Source organism: Sipha flava, unplaced genomic scaffold (assembly GCF_003268045.1).
Source record: "Sipha flava isolate LNK unplaced genomic scaffold, YSA_version1 50_pilon_pilon, whole genome shotgun sequence".
NCBI classification, from domain to species: domain Eukaryota; kingdom Metazoa; phylum Arthropoda; class Insecta; order Hemiptera; family Aphididae; genus Sipha; species Sipha flava.
In genome coordinates, this window is record NW_020273428.1 from 659415 (window position 1) to 684037 (window position 24623).

The 24623-nt window shown below is 26.7% G+C and overlaps 3 protein-coding genes across 8 annotated transcripts; 2 read left to right on the plus strand and 1 right to left on the minus strand.

The window, feature by feature from the left end:
• Positions 1–4890: 4890 nt before the first annotated feature.
• On the minus strand, positions 4891–10242 carry LOC112690562 (complex III assembly factor LYRM7). 4 transcript variants are annotated; one of them, XM_025564595.1, is made up of 5 exons: positions 10129–10242; positions 9793–9865; positions 9309–9379; positions 5226–5307; positions 4891–5158 (listed from the first exon to the last, which is right to left on the minus strand). In XM_025564595.1, exons 1-5 carry the CDS (start codon positions 10153–10155, stop codon positions 5025–5027), a joined length of 387 nt encoding a protein of 128 aa, XP_025420380.1. In that variant the 5' UTR covers positions 10156–10242; the 3' UTR covers positions 4891–5024. The 4 variants fall into 4 exon arrangements, with proteins under 4 accessions (XP_025420380.1, XP_025420379.1, XP_025420378.1 ...); XM_025564593.1 differs by lacking the exons at positions 4891–5158; positions 5226–5307 and adding an exon at positions 6614–7385 and having other exon boundaries at positions 10141–10242; XM_025564592.1 differs by lacking the exons at positions 4891–5158; positions 5226–5307 and adding an exon at positions 6615–7385.
• A 627-nt stretch (positions 10243–10869) lies between these two features.
• On the plus strand, positions 10870–14122 carry LOC112690553 (gastrula zinc finger protein XlCGF8.2DB-like). The gene is made up of 6 exons (XM_025564588.1): positions 10870–11127; positions 11205–11384; positions 12280–12363; positions 13078–13245; positions 13521–13688; positions 13763–14122. The coding sequence occupies exons 1-6, from the start codon at positions 10941–10943 to the stop codon at positions 13951–13953; spliced, it is 978 nt and encodes a 325-aa protein (XP_025420373.1). The 5' UTR covers positions 10870–10940; the 3' UTR covers positions 13954–14122.
• Positions 14123–14874: 752 nt separating this feature from the next.
• Positions 14875–21630, plus strand: LOC112690590 (alpha-1,2-mannosyltransferase ALG9). 3 transcript variants are annotated; one of them, XM_025564638.1, is made up of 14 exons: positions 14875–15213; positions 15285–15426; positions 15495–15700; positions 15783–15896; positions 15963–16073; positions 16303–16390; positions 16452–16658; positions 17263–17385; positions 17536–17746; positions 17861–17996; positions 18128–18251; positions 18698–18828; positions 19336–19494; positions 20987–21630. In XM_025564638.1, the coding sequence occupies exons 1-13, from the start codon at positions 15149–15151 to the stop codon at positions 19487–19489; spliced, it is 1812 nt and encodes a 603-aa protein (XP_025420423.1). In that variant the 5' UTR covers positions 14875–15148; the 3' UTR covers positions 19490–19494; positions 20987–21630. The 3 variants fall into 3 exon arrangements, with proteins under 3 accessions (XP_025420423.1, XP_025420421.1, XP_025420422.1); XM_025564636.1 differs by lacking the exon at positions 20987–21630 and adding an exon at positions 19555–20218; XM_025564637.1 differs by lacking the exon at positions 20987–21630 and adding an exon at positions 19576–20218.
• Positions 21631–24623: the final 2993 nt, after the last annotated feature.

Here is a 24623-nt window from a genome sequence, read left to right on the forward strand (position 1 = left end):
CATAACATGAGTCACTTAATAGGGGAAATCACCCACTACCTCTCGTAAAATGTCTTCGATTGAATTACTTATCTAGGTGCAAAGTGGAAGATTGTACAGTTCTGTTTGTTTTGTTACAGTTATTGGTCACGATACCAATTTCTTTTCAGTCTGCGTGGAGGCTGGTCAGGGATAAGATTTGAAGACATTTTTTTTAATTAAGGGGTTAATATTCGATGATAGTTTTGTGTAGTACGATTTATAATGGCGTTTTGATAGTGCATTTACTGTTTCAATTTGTAAGTCGTTATGTAAAGATTGATTGGATATATACCAGGGAGCACCAGTGATGATACGAAGGGTTATATTTTGAAATGACTGAATGGGGTGAATGTTTGAAGGTTTGGCTGGCCCCCAAATTTGAATACCATAGAATCACAGTGGTCTTATAACGATTTTATATAATAGTATTTTTAATTTAAGTTTGAGTTCGGATTTTAGGAGAGGTCGAAAAAGATGTAGTCTATTATTCGCTATTTTTATTTTATTTTTGAGATGAGGGCCCCAAGTTAGGTGTTTGTCGAGTAAAATGCCGAGATATTTAGTTTCATTACTTACAAGAATGTTTACATTGTTTAATTTGATTAAGGGACAGTTGCCATGGCGAAGGGTAAAAATAACTTGAGTTGATTTGCTCTCGTTTATTTTAATCAACCAGTTTTTGCACCAGACTTCGATTAGGCTAGTGCGATATTGCAGATTGTGTGCAGCTGTAGAAATATCATCACTTGTGGACAATAAGGTTGTGTCGTCGGCAAAAGAGGCTAATAGTGTGTTGGGAGTTCGTGGGATAGCGGCGGTATAAATATTATAGAGGTCGGGTGCTAGATCGATACCTTGGGGGACACCTGCAGTGATATTGAATTGGGACGAGAAGGAGTTGCCTTGTCTAACTGTGAAACTTCAATTTTCTAGAAAAGATTTAATAATTAAAAATAATTGATATGGCATGAATTTTTTTATTTTAAATAGTAACCCGTCATGCCAGACTTTATCAAAAGCCTGGGCAACATCCAGGAAGAGCCCAGCACAATATATTGTGATAGGCAATATATTTCCTTCTTTCTTAAGCAGAGGCAATGGTATCTGTGAGTCGATGGACTATTGTAAAGTGTCCTAGTCGAAATCCAAATTGAATGATAGGTATGATTTGGTGCTCATGTAAGATAGGTCAAATTCGAAGAAGAATTAATTTTTCAAACAATTTGCCGAGCGTTGGTAAGAGATTGATGGGTCTATATGATGAGGCTAAGTTTTTTGGTTTCCCTACCTTTGGTATAACGATTACGACCGCAAGTTTCCAGATGGTAGAAAAATAGGATAGTCGCAGCATTGAATTGAAAATATGTATTAAAGAGAGGATACATTATTTCGACAGGTTTTTTAGAACTTTATTTGTGATTAAGTCGTGTTCAGGTGCTTTACGTGCGGGTAATTTCTTGATAAGACAAACAATTTCGTTGGGTGAAATTGATTTCGTAGGAAGAGATATTGGTAGGAAGGAAGAGATAAACTCATTAACTTGGCTTAAGTATTCAGGATTTGGAAAAATGTTTTTGTGAGGCTTAAATGTATTAGCTAGATGTTCGGTAAAAAATCGGGATTTCTCTTCATCTGTTGACGCTAGCAGATTGTAGCTTATAAGGAAAGGTGGGATAATTTCACTGATTTTAGTTAATTTTTTTGTGGATCTCTATAGAAAATTGAGGGTGGGTTCTAACGAATTGATATAGTTCTTGTATTGTTCGGCTTTGTATTTGATAAGTTTTTTTTTTTAGAAAATTTGATAGACGGTTGAATATTTTTTTATCGCTGGGGAGACAAGAATTTTGCCATGTAGATATCGTATTTCTTTTTTTATTTAAAAGGAGTTGTAAGTTGAATAGAAGAGTGTTATTGGGTAACAATGGAAGGGGATAGTTTTAGTTGAGGAAACAGCTGCTTTTTTTATAAGTTCAACAATGTTTTGTGCTGCACTTTCGACTTCATCTTGTATTTTTCTTGTGTTTTAAGTGAAACTCTAAGATCTATTAAATTGTCAAGTGTTAATTGTTTTTTTGAGCAAGGTTCTTCAAATTTGACTACTGAGTGGCAAATTAGGTTTATTTTGAATATGTCGTTATTATTTGGTTCGGGTTAAAACTGGTTAACTAACCTATGAGTATCTGTCCGCATCGTATTTTGGGTGCAAAAATCGCGGATGAGTGAAGAAAGCACAGGGGCGTTGTCGTGGTGCAGCACCCATTTCCCGCTTGCCCACATTTCTGTTCTTTTCTCACAGATTCCGCAAATGTCTCAAGGTTAGATCCAAGTGATATTTCTTCTTTGTTAATTAATTATTTTTTTTCTCATCCAGGTACCAAAACTATTCTATCGTTAATAACTTTTTTCATAATTTTTGTCAATAAAGTATTCCGTCGAGACCGGGGATTTTACGTTTACATTAACTAAAAGCTATTTCGTGGCGTTGGGAAAATGTCGTTCCCATCGCCCAATGCATACACATACATTGCAATAGCTCCAGAAGGGTCTTTACAGATCCTTGTGGCTGGTCCTCCAGGTTGGGGATTGATCGATGGGTAAACACCTCTCCATCGCAAAAAAATTATTTTTCAGGAATTCATCAATCACCTCGAGCAGAGTAATGGAATCAAGACTGGAGTTATTTATGGTAACCTAATTTATACACCTATGGTATTTTTTTTTTTTATTTATTATGGATTTTCTATACAGAGCGGAATAGAACTTGTGTTTTGGCTTCCAATAAGAATTTAATAATTTAAAATTTTATAATTTTAATTTTGTCCAGTGTTGGATATTTTTGTTTTTTATTAATAACAGTGGTTTTTCTTTATTTAATTTTTTTTTGGCTTTTTAATTATGCAGTGTTGAATTTTAATGAGGAACTTTCTTTTTACTGTTTGATATAGGATTATTTATTGTTCTTTGGTTGTTATTTTTTATGATTTTTGCTAGGTATAAGTTTGATAAATAGTTGAATATATTTTTTGTCTGTGTTTATGAGTCGTAAATCTTAAAATCTTTTTTTTGGTTGTTTGTAGGTAGGGTAGAACAGCTGTTTATTTGTTTTGTCTTCTGATTAGGATTTTTCTTTTCATTGTTTGATGTCTTGTTGATAGAAATACCAAAAAGAAAATTTCCCAAGAAATTCTTGGGTCCTTTTTCTAGGCTTTTTTGTGGGTAGTGTGTTTAAGTAGTATTTAAGTTTTGGTTTATATTTAGGGATTATCTTTTTACTATTTGATGTTTTGTTGATTTATTATTCTTCTGATTCTTGTTTTATAATTTGTGATAGGTATTTGTTTGATATATTGTTGGCGTTTTGGAGTTGTATATATTTGTTGTCTATTTTTATGTGTGGTAAATCTTAGTTTATTTTTAGGCTTCTGGTTTCAATTAATGCTCTTCAATTCATTTTCACTCTTAATTCCAAACCCTTCCTCATTATCTCTGACTCACAGTCTTGCCTCCTCGCTCTTTCCTCTAATTCATTCAATCCTCCCTCTCTCAATTCTCATCATCAAATCCTTAATTTATCGTATTAGCCTCAATGATAAAATTGTCAATTTTTTATAGGTTCCCAGTCATGTCGGTATAGCCGGCAATGAGCGAGCTGATCTCCTGGCCATTTCCACAAAATTCTCTACACATCCTCCCATTTATAAAATTCTTGCTTTTGATCTCCTTACTGTTCATCGCAGACTCCTCCGCGATGCAATCAACTTGGTCCTCCTCACCACGTAAATTCGCTACTTGGCATAGACATATTGCCCCTATAATTCCCAAGTTTCCATGGTTCGGCAAAATTAACATTTCTAGGCGTCTGATCGTAGGATTTGGGCACAGCCTTCTTCTCCATCATTCTTTCAAGCTTTCCCTTAATTCCTCTCCGCTCGGCACTAGTCCTCATGAAGATTCAATATGTGATTTTAAACACATTATATTTAACTGTCCTTCCATTCTTCCTAGCGGACAACTTCTATTCTCATTCTTATCTTCCCTTGATTATATAACTCCCGACTCTAATCTTCTTCATAACTCTCGCTCCGTTCCTATCATTCATTCCATTATTAATTTCATCAATTCTTCTGGCTTCCTTATTTAATTTATACTCAATTATTTTTAGCTAATTGTTAACTATCAATCTTTATGCTTAACTAATCTAATTTTATTGCTGTAATGTTTAACAAAGGCAAAAAAAAAAATTTTTTTTTAAAAATATGCAATGTTCAATTAAATTAAAATCCATTATAAAAATTTCTTTTCTATTTGATGAATTTTAAAATAAAATCATTAAAGGAATGTACTCCATTGACTAGATGATTTTATTAAAGTATACTATCACTCAATGGACGATTAATTAAATTATGAAGTTATTATCTTCAAATATGTAACTTGATAGGCATATTAAATAATATTTATTATTCGCTTGTACAATACAAGAAATTTGATTTTGATTTATATCTGTTGAACATTTTAATACATATTTAAAAAATAAAATATTAAAAATTAAAAATTATTATATGGGTAATAATATTCATAAATTAATATAGAGACAAATAATATTTATTTATTTCTATGTATAAACTATTTGTTTATTTATATATACATATTTAAAATAGAAAATATGAAATAAGAATGATCAATTTTTTATAATTTAGTTGATAATAATATATTAATATTATTATAACTTATAAATCTGGTAGATTTAACAATATGAAATAAATATAATACAGTTTTCAAATTAAAAGTTAATAGTTTATTGGTAATATAGAATATTACTAACATAAATAAAACTAGTAACTACCTACTAATTTTTATCTGTACACTATAGATATTAATTAATAAAATATTTTCAAACAATTTCAAAGTATAATAATTTAGTTATCTTTAATCAACATATATTATTAATATTGATTCAAAATTTAATTTTTAACTTTAACATAGGTTAGTTTTAATATAGTCTAGTCACAACAACACTTATTTTTTATTTTGCTACCTTTTTTCTTTTCTTCTTTCCACTTTTTATATGTTTCATCATCTAACTCGACATATGGTATATTCTCATGAGTATGACGTTCTGGATCTATATTCAATTCTAAATATAAAATGCAAAAATTTAATGAAACCAAAAATAATAATTGATCATGATTTGAAGAACTTACTAAATCTTTTTTCTTCAATTTTTTCTACTTGCAAGACTTGTGTTAAGAGTTCATGCTCAACATCTTGAGCAAAAGTTAATAACTGTATATATACAACTCAAAATTAATAATATGGTAAAATGAATGAAAAATAGCATTTGTAATTACAAAACACATTTAAAGAATCAAGGTAAAATTACTTGATATTAAGGGCCTCAAAATGAGAAATGAAAATGTATAATTGGTTTTCCTAAATGTTTAGAAGTTTTAATATTTATTTTTAAATACGAATTATTAATTGTTTATTTTAAATATAATGATTAAATTGCTTTTTAAAATATTATTCATAGAATATTTAATCTTCAGATAAGTAGTAGATACATAATATGCTGTACTAAAGAGTATATCTATGTAGTATCTAAAAAACATTAATATTTAACCAAGGCAATAATACTAGTGTAATATATAGAAAATATATTTAATCCACTAACTAAATAAATAATATTTTTTTTAATTTGCTTAATAGGAGATTTTAACAGCCATAGCGAAGCTTGAGGATATGCGAAGAGAAATGACGATGGAGTCGCAGCGGAGAAATGGGCTGAAGACAACGATCTATTACTAATCCATGACCCAAAGCTACCTTATTCCTTCAATAGCGGTAGATGGAAGAGGGGATATAATCCAAATATAATTTTCATGAATAAAAATTTCAGACAACAAGCCATCAAATATGTTAATAAATCCTCACTTATAACATCGCCCAATATCCTGACCAGAATTAGACCCCTTTAAGTTCCTTTTAAAATAAGATTCAACTTCATTAAGGCAAATTGGCCTGCTTTCTCAAGGAATTTAGACTCTGAATTAAAACCAATTCCCCCATTTCACACCCAATACGACTCCTTTATTAAAATAGTCAAAGTGTCAAGAAACCATACTTGTATTCCTAGAAGATGCAGAATAAACTATATCCCTGGCTCATCCCCGGAGCAATCCGAAGATTACGAAATATACACAATACTCTTCAATATGAACCCTTTCAACGTTGAAACTTTTGAAAAAGGTGAAGGACTCATGCAAACAATCGTCGAGGCAAGACGGATATATTGGAATTTGTTTCTAAACGAAATCGATATGAAACACAGTAGTAAAAAAGCGTGGGACCTTATTAAAAGACTTGACGGTGATCCTACAAAATCTCACGATATAAGAACAGTATCTCCAAATCAAGTGACTCATCAACTACTTCTAAATGGTAAGACCAATCAAGAGAATTCAAAGGGAAAAAAAAATATTGGTTAGGATTTTTTTTTTTTTTATTTATTTAAACTTATAATGTGTCAACATATTACATGTTATAACAAGGTATTATTTATATAATAATGATACGGTTAAAAGAAAATAATAATAATAATATATATATTCTAAATTGACAAAATGTAGTCGTTAATAATGATAGACTTGGTTGGACGTTACATAATTTCAATTAAAATTTGAGATAAAATTAATGAGGATAGGTCTGAGAAACGATAAGATTATAAATGTATTATGAGACGGTGTGCAATAGTATTATGGAGAGATAATGCCTTTAGCTATTAGTGTGTTTAAGACTGATTTAAGGAGGGAAATTAATGGATTAATTAAAGAGCTTAAATTGGATATGAGTTTTGAAAAGGTATTTGATATTTGTTCTGTGATTTTGTTTTGGTTGTTGGTGGCTTCTGCATTTGATTTGGTTTTGGTTCTGGGTTGAGACTGTTGAAAGTGAGGGTCAGGATCTTTGACTGGTTGAAATTTTTGAGTAGATTTTTTAAATATTGACTCGAATGCTGAGCATCCTTTGAAGTTTGCGGTGTGGTCTTTAGCGCATAGAGCGCATTTGGCTAGACTATTTCGGTCCTTGGTACACTCGATTGTCAGATGGTTTTCACCACATTTGACACATCGAGCTTCATGGTTGCAATAGTTCTTTGTATGTCCATAGTCTTGGCAATTAAGGCAATGCAGTGGGCCACGTCTTTTTTTTAATGGTTTTTCGATTCTCACTATTGTGTTGAAAAGAGATGTAATTTCGTGGATATCATTGTTATTATCTTGCTGATGGATATCCTCGAAGAATACTGGAAGTATGCAGTTGTTCCTGTTTTTGGCATTGTAAATACTCTTGACTGAATGTCCCTGTTCAGTAAGAGCAGAAGTAATATCGGTGAGTAAGGTGAAATTATGTACATTTTTAATGACAACTCTGTATGTGCGATGACTTGGGGGGGGGGGTAAATGAATGGAAACTAGCGTTTGTTTCATGTAAATGATCTATTATTGCATTGTAAGTTCGTTTATCGGTGGGTAGTACAATGAGGTGTGACGGAGTTGACTTACAGGTGTAACCATTGGGTCCGGATATTTTTTAGGACGGTGTTGAATGCTGAGAAGTTGGATATGTTTTTGATGTGGATAGGAGGAGCCACGGGCTTAGCATTGTGAACTTTGTGACGTGGTCTGTTCGTGGTGCTAGTTGAAGGTGTGGCGAGTACATTGTCTTCATCGGTGTTGAGTACGGCGTAACGGTTCGAGGTGATAAAAACTTTTTTTTGTCGATTTTACAGGGCGAACTGTTAGATAGGTTTCACTTCGTTGTTTTAGGTGTATGCGGCATGATAATGATGTAATATTATTGTGACAAATTATATAATAGCGATATGATAATGGAGCGCGGACGATTACGACGTGCGTGTGTTCATGTTGAACGTTGCGGCCGAACTGATTGGTCAGGATATAACAATAAAACGAGATCACAATCATCATTGCTCACAGGTAAGTTTTCAGAAGAAGAACAAAACCTAACAATTAAAGATCTTAAACACAATAAAGCTTCAGGCTTGGACGATATTACGACGGAACAGATTAAACACTTTGGACGGGGTACCAAAAACTGGCTTTTTGATTTCTTTAACGAAATAGTAAACACCTACCAGATACCCAAAATATGGAGGAAAGCAGAGATCATTACACTACTATAACCTGGGAAGGACCCCGAAGATCCCAAAAGCTATTGTCCAGTCTCTCTCCTATGCCACTCGTACAAAATTTTCGAAAGACTTATCCTTAATAGACTAGGCCCTATTTTAACAACAAACTCATTAAAGAGCAAGCAGGCTTTAGTTCTGGGAAATCATGCACAAGCCAAATTCTCAACTTAATTTATCGAAACTGGTTACGAAGAAAAAAAAATCACCGGCATAACCTTCATAGACCTCACAGCGGCCTATGATACCGTAAATCATAATTTACTTCTGAAGAAACTGTACAAACTTACTGAAGACCATAAATTAGTTAAAGTTATTGATTCAAGATCCAATGTTTGGTATTAAACCCCCATCAAATCACCTAAAATCAAGGAAGACCTTTCTAAAGTGTACACAAATATTGGAAAGTAATCAGGAACAAGAAAGGATTGACAGATGAAAACTCTCCTTAGACAATGAAACTAAGAAGTGGATGGCACCAGCCGAACACCTACCTGCAGGGAACAATTTAAAGTGATCAACATGGAGAGCACTAAATAGACTGAGAGTAGGGGTTGGGTGATCCAAAGAAAACCAAGTAAAATGGGGCATCATTCCTGAGGAGGATACAAATTGTGACTGTGGACAGCTTCAGACTATGTCCTACCTAAAAAGCTACCCAACTTCCTGCACAATAGACATCATGTCAGCGACAAAGAAAGGAATAGAAGTGGCCAAGTTTTGGCAAGATAGCGTCTAACACATAATTCCAAAATCATTATACTACAGAATCAAATCATACTGACACCAAATTAATTATTTATGTTTTATTATCTATTGATCACTAATATTTATTTGTTTGATTTATTTATTTAATGTTACTGACTCATAACTGTTTAATTTCATTTTGATTAATTTATTCTAGTCATATTTATATACAAGGTTGCTTGACAGGAAAGAAGAAGAATTTGCTTAATTGAATGTACTTGTTATTTCATATGTAATGAAAACAATTTAAAACTCATTAAATCAATATTAATTTTATAAGTGAGTATAATTATATAATCAGTTGTTTAAATTTTAATCTTAATCTTACATTTTGTATTGTAACAGGATCCGAAATTGTTTTATTTTTTTTGAATTCTTCATTAATTTGATGTTTTGAAGCTGTAAAATAATAGTAAAAAAAAAATCAAATACTTTTGAATTAATTTACTTATGTAGTGACTAAATATTACTTAAAAATGATTATTATTAATTTTATCAGTAGCATACACGAAAAAAGTATTTATTTTGTTTCAATAACCAAAATTATTACAAATCTAAAACTTGGATAGATTTGATATAAAACTTATAGGAATAAAATTTTAAAAATAAAAATCAAACACTGGATCTAATAATCCAGCTATCTAATAAAAACAATCGATGTAGATAAATTATAAAACTTGAATACATTCAAGTATTAAATGGTTATAATAAATTAGAATACAATGGTGTTTAAAGTATTATTAAAATTTTTAATTTAGAGACGTTAAATTCTAATATCTACTAGCTTTTATTATAATGAAATGCATAGGTACCAGTTAACATGTGATTATCATTTTTAAAACACATTAATCTTGCTTTATGGACTTGTTTGAAGATATTTAGCACCTGAAATTGAAATAAATTATTGCATTTTTAGAGAAATAATTTATGCATATACGGGGAACACATAAGATAGCAGGATATTAAATGGGATGGTTCATAAACATCCAGTAATCACAATTGGAAACTGGAGAAGATAATTCATGAAATTTAGAACAAAGTTTACTTTATGAAAAAAAAATGCAATTCATATCAAAATTATAACTTTTGTGGCATATTTTAATCTAGAGGTTTCATAGGTATGTCTTTATAAGATATACATAGCTTACTTTTTTTCTTACTTCATTTGATGCCATACTAAAAAGAGATAATTATTACAATAAACTAATTATATAATATTATTCCTTTTGTTAATTTAAAAAAATTGAATACCTATATTTGATGACTTTTTAGTAATTTTAAGAAAATTAAGCAGTCTTATGAAACATTTATTTTGGTTTTGAAAATATAGTGATAACTGATAAGCTTAATGATAAGATAATTGTTTTTTTTCCATAGACTTTATTCTTATATCTTATAAAGTCAATGTTATTTTCACGATTTAAGATATTATCACATGTTATCATATAATATCGTGTAATATCTCAGGCATTATAATGTTCTGTGGTAATAATAACTTTTAATATAATCCACTGACTATGAAAAAAAAGATATTTATAAGAATTTGATAAGTTTATAAGAGAATCTGTGATATTATCACATATTTTATACATCACATTTTATATATCTTTGTATACATTTTTATATATCATATTTTATACATCACAGTTTTATATAATCTGTGATATTATCTTAAACTGTGAAATTGGCATACATCATTCGTTATCAACATATCGACTATGATAACATATAAGTACAACATTAAAATATATTTTATAATTTGATGTATTGGTGATATTTTTTAAATAGTGTTAATTTTATTGGTTTTTAAAATTATGGTTCAGTGTAATTATTTTATGATTATACTATGTACATTTTATTTTAAAACAATATGAAGTTAATGACTGTTAATAAATTTTAAATATATACATATCATTACTTTTAAATTCATAAAATATACTATTGTATTTTATTTAATATAATGACTTATTATTGTGATACTGAAAACCAAGAATTAATCAGACACAAACACCTAGAACCATATTCATTAAATGTTAATGCTAAAAATCAGTCAGAAAATGATGACTTAGATAAAATTCCTGACCATAAAATACATGAAACCAAGAGAAAACTTTTCTTAATCCCTGATCACATTTCTTCATTAGAATGTAATTATTTATTCAATATATTCTTTCTTCTTTCAGATTATTATTTTTATACATACATTTTTAATGTTTTTTTATAGGTGATGGAATTATCAAATATAATTGTAATGTATGCAAAAAAACTTTCAAGTCCAAAAAAAATTGCTTCTATCACTTGACATGCAATGGAGATAGAACGAAAAAACAATTGTTTTGCAATAAATGCAATAAATCATTTAAAATACAATCACATTTAGATTATCATATGTTAACTCATACAGGTAAATATTTAAGGATTATGTATGTTTACATAGTTATAGGAAAGAAAATTTATAAAAAATTATATTCTATGCTTTTATATTTAAATGGATTATATTTTATTTTTGAAATTTTATTTTGAACCTAGGTAGATTAAGTAGGTTGTATGTACCATTTTTGATGAATGGTTCATTTGCTATTCAAGCTAACAGAAAAAAGTAAATATGTCTGATACGTCTGAATGAAATTGATAAAAAATTTTTTTTGGCCAGAGGAGGGGGGCTATAAAATATTTTCCTATATTCAAATTACATTTGTAACTTTTTTGGCAAAGATTCCAGTGTTTTGAATTTGGTACACAAAAACTTTTTGGAAAAAACAGTGTATCAGAAATAGTAATATGCCCAGATGATATACTGAAAAATAATGTAGCCGTTAACTTGTTAAACATTTATTTAGATTAATTAATTTATCATCTAGTTCATATTTAATGCATATATATTCTATTCTCTCTAAGGGAATACACTATATGAAATATTTTTTTATCTTGTTTTAAATAATAAAAATTTAAAACTATCGCATATCAGTATTTCATATATATATTGTTATTAAAATCACAAGTTTTAAATTTTAAGCTTTATTAACTTCGCATATTAAGAATAATAAAAATAAAACAGAAAATTGATGATAATCAAATGTTTATTTATTTATTTTAAAATAAAATCTAATTTATTTTTCAATTCTTGGATGTAAATTATTATCTATGTATAATCACATAATTTCAATTTCGTTTTAGTTATATATACACATATATTTATATGTATTTTATACACACCGGTATACAGAAATAGTTGTTTAAAACTTAAATTTAAGTATTTTATTAATATTAACTTGAATTACATTGTGTTGTTATTTTAGGAGAAAGACCATTTAAATGTGTACATTGTGAAAAATGTTTTTTTACTAAATCTAAAATGATTGAACATAAAATAGTACATGCAGGTAATATATGCAAATAAATATTAGTATATGTATATCTTTTTCTAAGTAATGAATTAAAATATGTACACATTCACTTATAAATGTATGTAAAACATAGGATTAAGTACGGTTGAATGAAATGGGGAGAAGTATCGGGTGTTTTATGTGATTAGAGAATTTTAATGAGGTTGGAAGGTAAATTTTACAGGAGTGTAGTGAAATCAACTGTGCCGCTGGTTACTTGACAAAACACCTTAGTGTTAAGTTACTAAGTGTTGGAGTGTTGAACGGTTGACAGGAAAATAGAACAGAGTATGAGTAATGCGGAAATGAGAATGCTTAGATGGATAAGTGGAGTAACAAGAGAAAATAGAATAAGGAACGAATATGTGAGAGATCATACTAGAGTAGTGTACCATAAATAATGAATAAAATGAGAGAAAATAGACTGAGATAGTTTGGATATGTGATGAAGCAAAAAGAAACAAAAGAAATAAGAGTGGTTATGAAAATTAATGTTGAAAGGAAAAGAGGAAGATCAAAAAAAAAGATGGGTAGATAAGATTGAGAATGATATGAAGGGTATTAGTGTGTGTGATGTAGAAAATCGAGACGAGTAGAGGTTAAGGACAAAGGTGGCCGACTCCAAATAGTTAGGAATAAAGCGAAAAAGAAGAAAATGTACTTATCCACTTACAAAGTTATTCAAATTAATGTAAGTTAAATATATTTCAGCTTATTCTCATTTTTGTGCATTATGCACTAAAGGTTTCAAAAGAAAACGGTCCTTGGAAGTTCATATGAAATCACATGTTGTTGAAAAACCATTCCAATGTGCTACTTGTTCAACATTTTTTAAAAACAAACAATGCTTAAAAAAACATCATATTAGGAAACATTCTGGTAAGCTTGATATTTAATAATAAATTTAATTTTAGGTACAAAAAATATAGAAAAAATATTGATAGAAACATTTTTTCAACAATTAATTAATATTAATTGCTTTATTTAATTTTATCATAGAAAAGTATCTTATTATGAAGGCTATTATTTTGTTTGGTTAAATATCATTAACACTTATTAAATATATTTATAATAAATGGCGTTTCACATATAATACATAGATATTCAATATATTACAATAACGTTAAAGTTATAATAAATTTGTATATTTTCAGGAACTAAAGAATTTTCATGTGATATTTGTAAACGAAAATTTAGCTTGAAAGATGCATTGGTTTCACATAAAAAGATACATATACGTTCAACTCAATTTTCATGTTATTTATGTAATCAATTATTTAGAGAAAAACGTTATTTACAAAGACATCTAGGAACTCACAATAGTAATACATTTAACAATGTTTATAATATTTCTTTAAATAATATTTTAATATAATATCTGTTTGGAATTTTAAAGAAAAGAATATTCTGAACTGTCCAATGTGTATGAAGGAATTCACGCGTAAAGATAATTTAGACAGACATGTAAGGAACACGCATTTAGAATTTGAAAATATCAATATCAATGAAAATATTATCCGTGCGTCTGTTATTAAAGTCGTTAAAAAGGTTGAATCATGTCCTGTTCAAGTCATTCGTCATACTTAATCATCTATTCAATGTACAATATTGTTATTTTTAACTAATGATCCAATTTTATAGATTTTCTTTAAAAAAAAAAACTAATGTTAGTTGTACAATATATTACCACCTTAGTAACTATTATGTGTTGTCTACCTCAATTTTATTTTTTTCGTGTAATGTAATTATATTTACTATAATGTTATTATTTTTAAATGCAAAGTATTTTATTTTTTTAAATTTGTGTTATCTGTGAATAAAGATTGATTATGTATATTGAGTAATTTATTGGTTAATTGATGAAATGTTTTAATTGTTATGGTAATCTTTACTACTTTGTGGTAAAATGTTTTTTGAAATATAAACAAAAAACTAAAATAAATTTATATATATACCCTACCATAAAAAAGTGAATAAATGTTTAAAAATATTTATGTAATTTTGAGCAATTCTTTTTTAAAATCTATTATAGATATATTATATTCTTTGGAATTCTAATAGATGAACTCATATTCATAAAATAATATAATTCATCAGGTTAATTTTAATTTATGATACTACAGAATATAGGAAATAAATGTACAGTCAATAGCTTTAATGTATAAAATCAAAATTTAAGGCCATCTAAAATGTTTTGTAACTTATTATTTTTATACTTTATATTATATTATTTTTTGAAGTTATTTGCATTACATTAATAATGTTTGTACTATTTTGTTGATTAAGTTAAGATATTATACCAAACACTTTCTATCTTTGGCAACCTGTACAATTATTTCGGTGCCTTACGTTTGTATATTTTGTCTACAGGTTATTGTACGAAGGACGAGATTTAGTGTGAAAAATTTGAAATTCGCGCGTTTTAAAACTAAAATCATTAATTCAATTTTAGATTCAGTGATAATAGAAATTTTGGAGATTCGTCTTATCAATGATTTAAAATCTTGTAATCATTATGACAAAATAGATTTTGTGGCGGTACTTATGTTTTATTTATTTTACAATTAATGTTCCTCAAATAAATAAAAAAAATCTGTTGTTGTTGGTATTAAAATCAACTTAACAGTGCAGGAATGCCAGATAATTAGCATCTCATGTTTCATTACTGAAACATCGAGCCGTTGTGAGCTTATTACACGTTGGCATGTTTTTAAAAAAGCAATTTAGTAAAATGATGACTTATTAATTTTTACCTAATTATTTGCGTTTAGACTATAAAACTATGGTCTTGAAACTTATTCCAAAAGCCAAAAAAGAAATGAAGAAACGTAAATTGAAAAAAAACGAGTAAATAACGATTAAATTAGACACTAACTACAATTGTTAAATATGTTTTGTGACATGTTTTGTGTAACTAGCAAAAATGATGCAGTTATCAGCGATAAAGATTGGTTTGTGAGGTTTGACGCACCATTGAAAATCCTGTTGACTGCTAGATTTTTCGCTGCTTTTCTTGTTCACATTTCTGACTGTGATGAGACCTTCAACTACTGGGAACCGGTAAACCTACTATTGAATGATAATATTGCACTTGATTTATTTATTTGAAAAATACTTATTTGTTCTAGACTCACTATTTCATTTTTAATAGTGGTTTCCAAACTTGGGAATATGCTTCTCCTTACGCCCTTAGATCGTATTTGTACATACTTATTCATGCAGTGCCTGTATACCTTTACAAAATCGTATTCAACACAAGAAAAATCATGTTATTTTACTTGATACGATGTGTGCTTGCACTATTGTGTTCTCTATGTGAACTCTATTTTTATAAGTAACATATTATTAAATATTTTACACTAATGCAGTCAAATTAATCATTTTAATATATACCTATTTATTCTTCTTGCTTTTAGAGCTATAACTAAAAAAATTTCTCCTACTGTAAGCAAATTGTATTTATTCATCACGGTTTTCAGTCCTGGAATGTTCATTGCATCTACTGCATTTTTACCTTCTAGTTTTTCTATGTAAGAAAATATTTAGATCTTTTTTCATTTACCAAAATGTTAAAAAATAATTTATTTTGGCTTTAGGTATATGACATTTTTAATTATTGGTGCTTGGTTGAATGAAAATTTTGAATTGGCAATATTTTCAACTGCACTGTCAACATTTTTAAGTTGGCCATTTTCATGTCTGATTGGGTAAGTTATCCTTATATGTTAATGTACATGATAGTATACATTCAATTAATTGTATACAAAAATATTTATTTAAGTATTTTATTTTTTATAATTACTGATAATAAATGACTATCCATGTGATATAACAGTGAATAAAAGTTAACATTTATTTATATTACTTTGTTAAAAGATAAAAACAAAATAAAGAGAATGAACTAAATTTGGTTTATTAATTTTAATTTAATTTCAGAGTACCGTTAGCAGTGGATATAATTTTTGCAAACAAGAAGTATGTGTTATTCATTAAATGGTGTTTAATATCATTGGGGACTATTTTAGTAAGTTTATATTAGTTTTAGGATTAGAGATGTAATAGTAATTAATTATATTGTATTATAGGTTTATCAAGTTGCCATAGATTCATATTTTTATGGAAAATTTGTAATAGCTCCATACAATATAGTTTTTTATAATATATTTACAAGCCATGGTCCTGATTTATATGGTATTGAAGATAATTATTTTTATTTTCTCAATGGTTTCCTGAATTTTAATATTGTATTTATTATTTCATTTGTGGCTCCTGTCATTTTAATTGCAAGAAAGGTATGTTTTTCATTAATTTAGTATTAGTCTTAATACATATACTATAAAAATAAAATAAAAAATTTATTATTTAATTTTTTTTAATTTAGATAATTTTGATCAGTTTTGAATTTAATTTAATATTCATATATTTTATAATTATTATACTACTATTTTTTATTATTTTATTTATTTTTATATTTATGTTATTCTTAATGTTATTTAAAATTAATAATTTACCCTTCAAATTTAAATAACTTGGGGATGCATAGTTAACTGGTTGTAAAAATATGTGTATTGAATAGTATTATAATTATTTTGATGGAATTCATGGCTTTATTTATAAAAGCATGATGTTCCTGAAAACCTAGATGATCACTCGTTCAGGAAATAGTAATGGAACTTGACTGAAATATTAAACTAAAACTGAATTAGTAATTTTATCTAACTACTGCCCCATGCCATGTCTTAATTATTTATATTATTTTTCAAATTAGAGCAAATCTTGACACTTTGGTAATTGTAGTGATAATCACATTATAAATATAAAGTTTAAGTAATCAATCGAGTATTTCATCTATTAATTATAAAAAAACATATATTATTTTATTATATTTTTTTATAGATGTATACCAAAATTGGAATCAGATTTTCCAATCATAGCGATATTAACAACAATACTACTTGGTTTATATATTTAACACCATTGTACTTATGGATTCTTGTGTTTGAAATGCAACCACATAAGGTGAACTATTTTTTATTCACCAATAGCTCAATAGATATTTACTTTTTTTTACAAAAATTCTGGAAAAGATTAATCTTATATTTATATCAAATTATTAAAAATTAATAATTACACTTAAAATATTTGTATAATAATGTTTTTATTTTTTAGGAGGAAAGATTTCTTTTTCCTATTTATCCATTGATACAAATGGCAGCTTCCATAGCTTTAGAGTACTTAAAAGATATGGAATTTCATCCCAGCATAGCCATACGTAGTAAATTAATACGTTTGTATAACAAATCTGTAAATATTGCAACAATACCCTGTCTCTCTGTATTTTTTTTATTGGCGTTGTCACGAAGTATTCTTTTAATTAAAGGTTAGTATCTAGATTTTATATTGTATCATTAAATCGTTACAAAAATAAAAATACATTTTTGTTTGTTGGTTTTTTTTAACTTGATTTTAATGTACACAATTTTTATTTGTTTAGCGTATCATGCACCTATTGATATATATACACAATTGAGTAATGAACACCTTACACTACCTGAATCAAATGTAATAAATGTGTGTGTTGGTAAAGAATGGTATAGATACCCCTCATCATTTTTTCTACCAGATGATAGGTATAAAAAAAAGTCTTTTTTAATATTGCTTATTAATATTTTATTTGTTTTTACATTTTCATATTTATATATTTGTTTAATGATTATTATAATTCTTATTCTTATTTTTTATTATTTTTATTCTTATATAGATGGAAAATGCATTTTATAAGATCTGAATTTCGAGGACTTTTACCAGGTAGATTTAGTCCAGAGTCTTTGTCTACAGTTGTTGAAAATTTTAATAATCAGAATAAAGAAGAACTAGATAAATATGTAAGTGTATATAAAATATTCAAGGAGCATAGAATAGTTACCGTGTTTTTAAAATATAATTGATTGAATGTAATGTATAATATTGGTCATATTTTTTTTATTTCTAAATATTTTTTAAACTAAAATACATTTTTATTTATTGGAACTAAACTTTGTTTTATATCATAATTTATAAAAAGTTTTAAAATTAAAAATTAATATGGTTAAATGTATTTAAATATTTCTTCTAAAATTTCTTCTTTAAATCTTTCTATCTAAAATCTTGAATAACATTGATTATTATAATTAAGGGATGGGTTCAGATCATATATATTTTACATTTAAAACATTTTACTTTATATTATTTGTACTTTATTTAATAAATTATAATGCTTTTAATAGCTCAAAATGAGCTAATTTCTTATTTTAAATATTTAACAAACTTAAAGATTTAATTATAATTTCAGAGTGATATAAGACTGTGTCATTTCTTAATAGACTTGAACAACAACCAAAGTTCAGAATTAGAACCCAATTATTCTGAAAATAATTTACAATGGAGTATCTGGAAGTCTGTACCTTTTCTTGATAGCCAAAAGTAAGAATTTTTTTTTATCATAATTATGTAATGATAGTACTTATATATATGGTAATAAGATATTCAATTATCATGATAAATATTGTTATAATAGTAATTGTTGTTTACGTATGAAATCTTAGCTTTTAATTGTTCTATTCAAGTCATTACATATTTAATCAAGTGATTAAATAAAAATATATTAATTTTAAATTAAGTGTCTAAAAATTGAGCCTACTTTGTATATATTAAATTATTAAAATATTATTAACTTTAATTTTTGATATTTAAATGAAAAATAATTTTCTATAAATGCTAATAAATCTAATTTCTGGCCGATTCTTAAGCTCTATATAGTATATATAATAATAATAGCAATTTGGAAAAAGTATTTACTTCTTTGTATTACTTGTAGGTGAGGAGAATAAAGAAAGTTATATAGTTTAATATATTTAATTATTTCCCATTCTTAAAATATATATAGTATTATTTAATAGGTATTTAAATTAAGTTTTATTATTGTTTCAGAACATCATATTTATTCAGACCATTTTATATTCCATATTTTTGGGAAGAGAATGCTAAGTTTTCTTCATACAATCTTCTTATGAGAAACAATTTTGATAATATAAGTGCAAAATCATACTCCGAAAATGGTTCACCTATACACTATGCGTTTTAGATAAAGTAAAAAATTATTGTAATTTTAATTAAATCATATTAATTATTTTATTATATTGAATTTAGGCTTATATATGTTTATTGCAGTTACACCTGAAATTTTACATCATTTGTTTGCAGACTATTTTATTACTATTGTACATCAACATAGCTATTAATGAACACTGCCAAGCAATTATTTATAGGTTCATAGTTATGTTTCCTTTTTGTTATCTGGCTCATTAAAAAAAGCTCATTAGTGTTAATAATATAATAATTTTGTAATTTGGTGACTTTTGTATGTAAAATATAAATACTTTAAGCATATGGAATAAAATTGATCTTAATCTATTAATGAACTTCAATAATTTCTAAAACCTTATTATTTTTAATGAATAGTTTATCTTGTAATCGAAATCAATCATTTATGTCATTTGGTTACAATTCAATGATCATAGCCTCTATATTCCTTTCTAGTAACTTTCTACTATTTTAATTGTTATGAAATTATTTCTTGTAAAATAATTGAATCCATACTTTTTTTATTATATAAATTACTACAAACTAACCTAACCCAAGGCGCCACAGCCTTAACTATTTATTTTATTTTATTATTTTATTTATAATTTTATTTTTTTTATACATACATTATTAATATTCCCGTTTAATATTTATTCTACTAGTTAATATCTCTATAAGAAAAGTTTGTATTGAGAGTAGTGAGTTCATAGCAATAATTATTTATTAAATTGTATATATTATTTTTTATACATAATAGAAAATAATTAAATGCATTAAATATAATATAAAATATGTTAATAATTATGCGATAATAAAATTAATATTTTACTTACCACTTTACTATACCATTCTATTAATTTAATTTCTAAGAAAAAAATTTTGATATTATATTATTTATTATTATTTATATTATTATTTAAATATTTGTTTATTTAATCTTTATATGTAAAATCAAGTGTTTTAGGCGCACAAACAATTATTTTCTTCATTGTATTTAACCACAGTTAGATTTTTTTTTAATTCAAAAATCAAATAATATATGGATTTAAATATAGTTTAATTTTTATACTGATCTCATTATGTACAATATTTTGTAACTTTAAATTTGTTACTATATATTTACAAAAAAAAAAATTTAAAAAAATACACCAATCTTAAAATTGTTCTTGAGATTATTGTCAAGAATATTAAATATAGAATATTTATTATTTGTAATTATTGGTTATAAAGTTATTAAATTATATTATACTTTTTATTTTAATATATTGATGTGACAAAATTACAGGTAGTTAATTAAATTTTATAATGTAAATGTGTCAATATTTATAAATTTGTTATTAAATTTATTAGAATTTGAACCAAGTCACTTTTATTTACTGAAGTCTTATTATAAACTAAATTAAAGTGTAAATAACTTATTTAATAATCATAGTTTTAATATTTTAATAAATTTATTATATTATTGAAAATAAGAAAAATATTTTTATTTTATTTATAGAGTATGACTATTCAGTGGCTCAATATGTATCTCTTGATCGTGGACTCTTCTTAAAAACACATTATATGTTGTAAGTTAAATTTATTATTGGGTTTAAGACATACTGAATATTTATCTATAGTAGCATGCAACTTTAAGCAAGAGCGACAATTAAGTATAAAACTATGATCTTGTTCAGAGGACTTTTTCTTGTGGAAGGGGTAGAGTTGAGTATACTTTGCCTGTTATATAATTTCAATTTGGTTATAGTTTTAGTTTAAGTACCAACAAATGTGAAATTTTCTTTAAATATTTTTATATAATCCATCACAGTGACTTGACTAACCGATATAGATGCAAATTACTCAAGATCAAAGTTATTACACATATCAGGTAAATTTGAAAGTTTGGCTATTCAGAGATCAGTTGTGTGCTAAGATAACCTTTAATACAAGAATAAAGCTTCTACAAAATAACATTTCATCTTAAAGTGCATAGCAGTGTTTGATCAGGAATTATAGGGGAAACTTGCACCCATATTGATTATTCAAGTCATTGTGGTAGATTATGTAAAAATATTTTGAGGGAAACATTGAATACCTACAAAGCACTTTTCATGATATTTTTCATAGCAAAAAACAAAAAAATTACCGGAAAATCGCAAAAATTTTACAATGATTAGAATGTTAAATTTTGACAAAATTCGACAAATTATCCGATTATTTATACGAATTTTGATTAATTAATATTATTTGATTTGTTGTCTAAAAATTACAAAAATATTATGTAGCTTTAATGATTTGTAAACTAGGTAGATATTTCTAGACATAATTAGAGGCTAATCCACCCATCCTCCTTCGCTTAAAATTGCTTTTAGAAACCAAAATAGGGTAGATTGATTTCATCTTTATTTGTTGAATCCATCTATATTAATCTTACCCAACCTACAGGTTCCAGCTAAGTATATCGCTTTTTAGTTATATATGTATTATCATATTATCCTTAAGTACCTACGTTGTGTGTTTAATTTTCACTTTATAGATATGATTATTTTAAACATTTAGAATACTTTTTAGATATACAAAAAGACAATTGTAATTTTTTTATAATTCTGCTATTAAACATAAGTTTTTATAAAATTAATTGATTTTCTTGTACTGTACCGACTGGTTTAGTTTTTATGGAATAATAATGGTCCAGGAAGCTCCTTAAAATGTTTACGCTGACACCAAAACGATTATAGCAGTCCTACTGGATACTCCAACGTGTCTACGACGAACATTTTATTTGTTGTGGTATATGGTATCTATGGTTCCTGTTCTAACCGAATTATAAATTGTATGTCAGTTCAAGATATAAAAGCACACGGAATAATTTTAAAATATATACGAAATTATAACTCAATTATGTTATTGCAATATAAACATTTAATCGTTGTGGTACATGCAGTCAAAGTAAGTAAATTTAGCGATGCTCGTTGGTCAATGCGTACAGTAAACACGTATTTATACTGTATACCATTGCAAATTTGTAACGATTCGGAGATGAGTAAGTAACGACTGATTATAACGTTGCCGAGAACCAGTCGCGGCTATTTAGTATCTACCACAAAAAGGTGCTCAAGCCCTCTTCAAAAATGGGGTTGGTGAGTTGTAACCGATGAATTCCGGTAAAAACTCATAAGAACCTTGGTTTCTAATAAACTATGAAATGTGGTGTAATGTATTAAACTTATTAAAAAAAATAAAAAATAAAAATAAAAAATAAAAAAAATATATAATAGATTAACTAAGTACGCATATTAACAGTTGAAAATATGCTATTATCTGTAGGTACTTACATACCATCTACATAGTACATAATTTCATTTTGATGTCAATAATTGATTAAATTATTAGAATAACTGTGTGCGTATGATTATGATATAAGAAGCACATTTTGGGTACCAAAACAAATATCATGGTTAGGTACTAGTTCTTTAAATGAGCACCTGTTGTATTTTTAAAGATATACGTTACTGCCCAGAACTAACATATTCTTAAAAAGTATAAAGTCGAGTAGCGTACTGATTAACTTTGTACTTTGTGCTTATGTGTAGTACTATCAACTATATCTTTAATGTATTAGTACTGAGCCTTACCAGTAAACATTTATGCACAAATCTCGGAATGACCGACTTATTGTCTAATTCAAATTTTTCTTTATTATATTCACTACAATTTTTTAGTAAATCATTTTCAGTTCAAATTTTATATTATCCACCAACCATATGATGATAAATTGGTTAAAAGAAATACATATTCGTTATATTGTCGTATCCAATTGCTTGCGTACAGCTAGTCCCAAATGAAACGATATTATCTAGTAAAAAACGAATAGTTTCTTTTCATATTAACTTTTATTTTAGACTTCAGTCAACTAAGTATGCGTACACTGCAAAATTTTTTACCATACAAAATGGTGTAAGTATCTATCTTTATGTATATAATTAATAATAAATTAAAATCTAATAATGATTATTGCACCAATGGGTTTCAAACTTTTAAGTATATTTTAAGATTAAAAATCAATATAATGATTTTCTATATAAGTATGTATCATTGTATAACGTTGAACAAATTGTTTATATGACATTTATTTTTTATTTAGTTAGTTCTTAATGCTCTGGTAGTTTAGTGAAGTTATGTAATATAATAAAGTATGTTTTTAAGTTTCGGAACAATAATTGTATTTTTATTCGTACATTTTACAAAATAAGCATACTTTTAATATCTAATGTTCAAGGTGATTATATTTAGTATAACAAAACCACTACATGAGTATTTTAATAAATATATTTCAAGTTCATACTTGATATTTTTTTTAAAAAACTCACGACATTATGAATTTATCTACGAATATGGCTTTTATTGAAATATAACATTAGAGTGACCTTCTCGTATGATTATTCAACTGTTATAAAAATAAAAAAATTGTTTATTATTTGTAGGCTTTATATTGTAAGATGGTAAATAAATATAATTGTTTTCTATTGAAAGTAGAAGGGCGTATTTTAAAATGTTTGTTTTTAATTTTCTTAGTTTGTCGTTTACGACGCAAGTTCAAAACACTGATTTGAAGTCCAGGGTTTGTCTTAGCTAATTTATTATAGATACACTAGTGACATATTTACAGTAAGTGACCTGATCCTTTGAGCAATAATGCCATAATAATAAAACTATTTAATAATTTTTATATTTATTTATTTTTATTTTTTAATTTGCTTTTGTTCGCACATTACAGAAAAGGGATTACATACATTTAATAGTTATTACATTTATATTAGGAAATATTTTTCGTCAATAAACCTCCAAAAATTGTACAGTTAGTAGTTATATTAATTAGTCAACTTTAAAATTATATCTAAATAATACTATATTCCGTATGGTTTTCATAATTAAATAATTTAATTTAGTTCTTATTTTAAATTAATAATGTATTAACCACTGTATATTTGATTCAATTGAACCATACAAGTTCTAAAAATTCTTTCTCCATAACTCGTATGATAATGTGACTTCACGCCGGATACTTTGATTAATTGTTAATGCCATATCCCATGATTCTTATAGACAAATATGTATCAAAATATATCAGATATATTTATCATGATAAATTA

What these genes read in the sequence shown, in the direction of transcription:
- LOC112690562 (XM_025564592.1), bottom strand. Translation starts at nt 10,155, where the DNA reads ATGGCATCAAATGAAGTAAGAAAAAAA. An exon ending in CAAATGAAGTAAGAAAAAAA is followed by an intron (nt 9,866 to 10,128) that starts GTAAGCTATGTA and finishes TTTCAATTTCAG; the next exon opens with GTGCTAAATATCTTCAAACA. An exon ending in TGATAATCACATGTTAACTG is followed by an intron (nt 9,380 to 9,792) that starts GTACCTATGCAT and finishes ATTATTTTACAG; the next exon opens with CTTCAAAACATCAAATTAAT.
- LOC112690590 (XM_025564638.1), top strand. Translation starts at nt 15,149, where the DNA reads ATGGTCTTGAAACTTATTCCAAAAGCCAAAAAAGAAATGAAGAAACGT. An exon ending in CCATTTTCATGTCTGATTGG is followed by an intron (nt 16,074 to 16,302) that starts GTAAGTTATCCT and finishes ATTTAATTTCAG; the next exon opens with AGTACCGTTAGCAGTGGATA. An exon ending in TTGAAATGCAACCACATAAG is followed by an intron (nt 17,386 to 17,535) that starts GTGAACTATTTT and finishes TTTATTTTTTAG; the next exon opens with GAGGAAAGATTTCTTTTTCC.
- LOC112690553 (XM_025564588.1), top strand. Translation starts at nt 10,941, where the DNA reads ATGACTTATTATTGTGATACTGAAAACCAAGAATTAATCAGACACAAA. An exon ending in ACATAAAATAGTACATGCAG is followed by an intron (nt 12,364 to 13,077) that starts GTAATATATGCA and finishes AATATATTTCAG; the next exon opens with CTTATTCTCATTTTTGTGCA. An exon ending in ACATCTAGGAACTCACAATA is followed by an intron (nt 13,689 to 13,762) that starts GTAATACATTTA and finishes GGAATTTTAAAG; the next exon opens with AAAAGAATATTCTGAACTGT.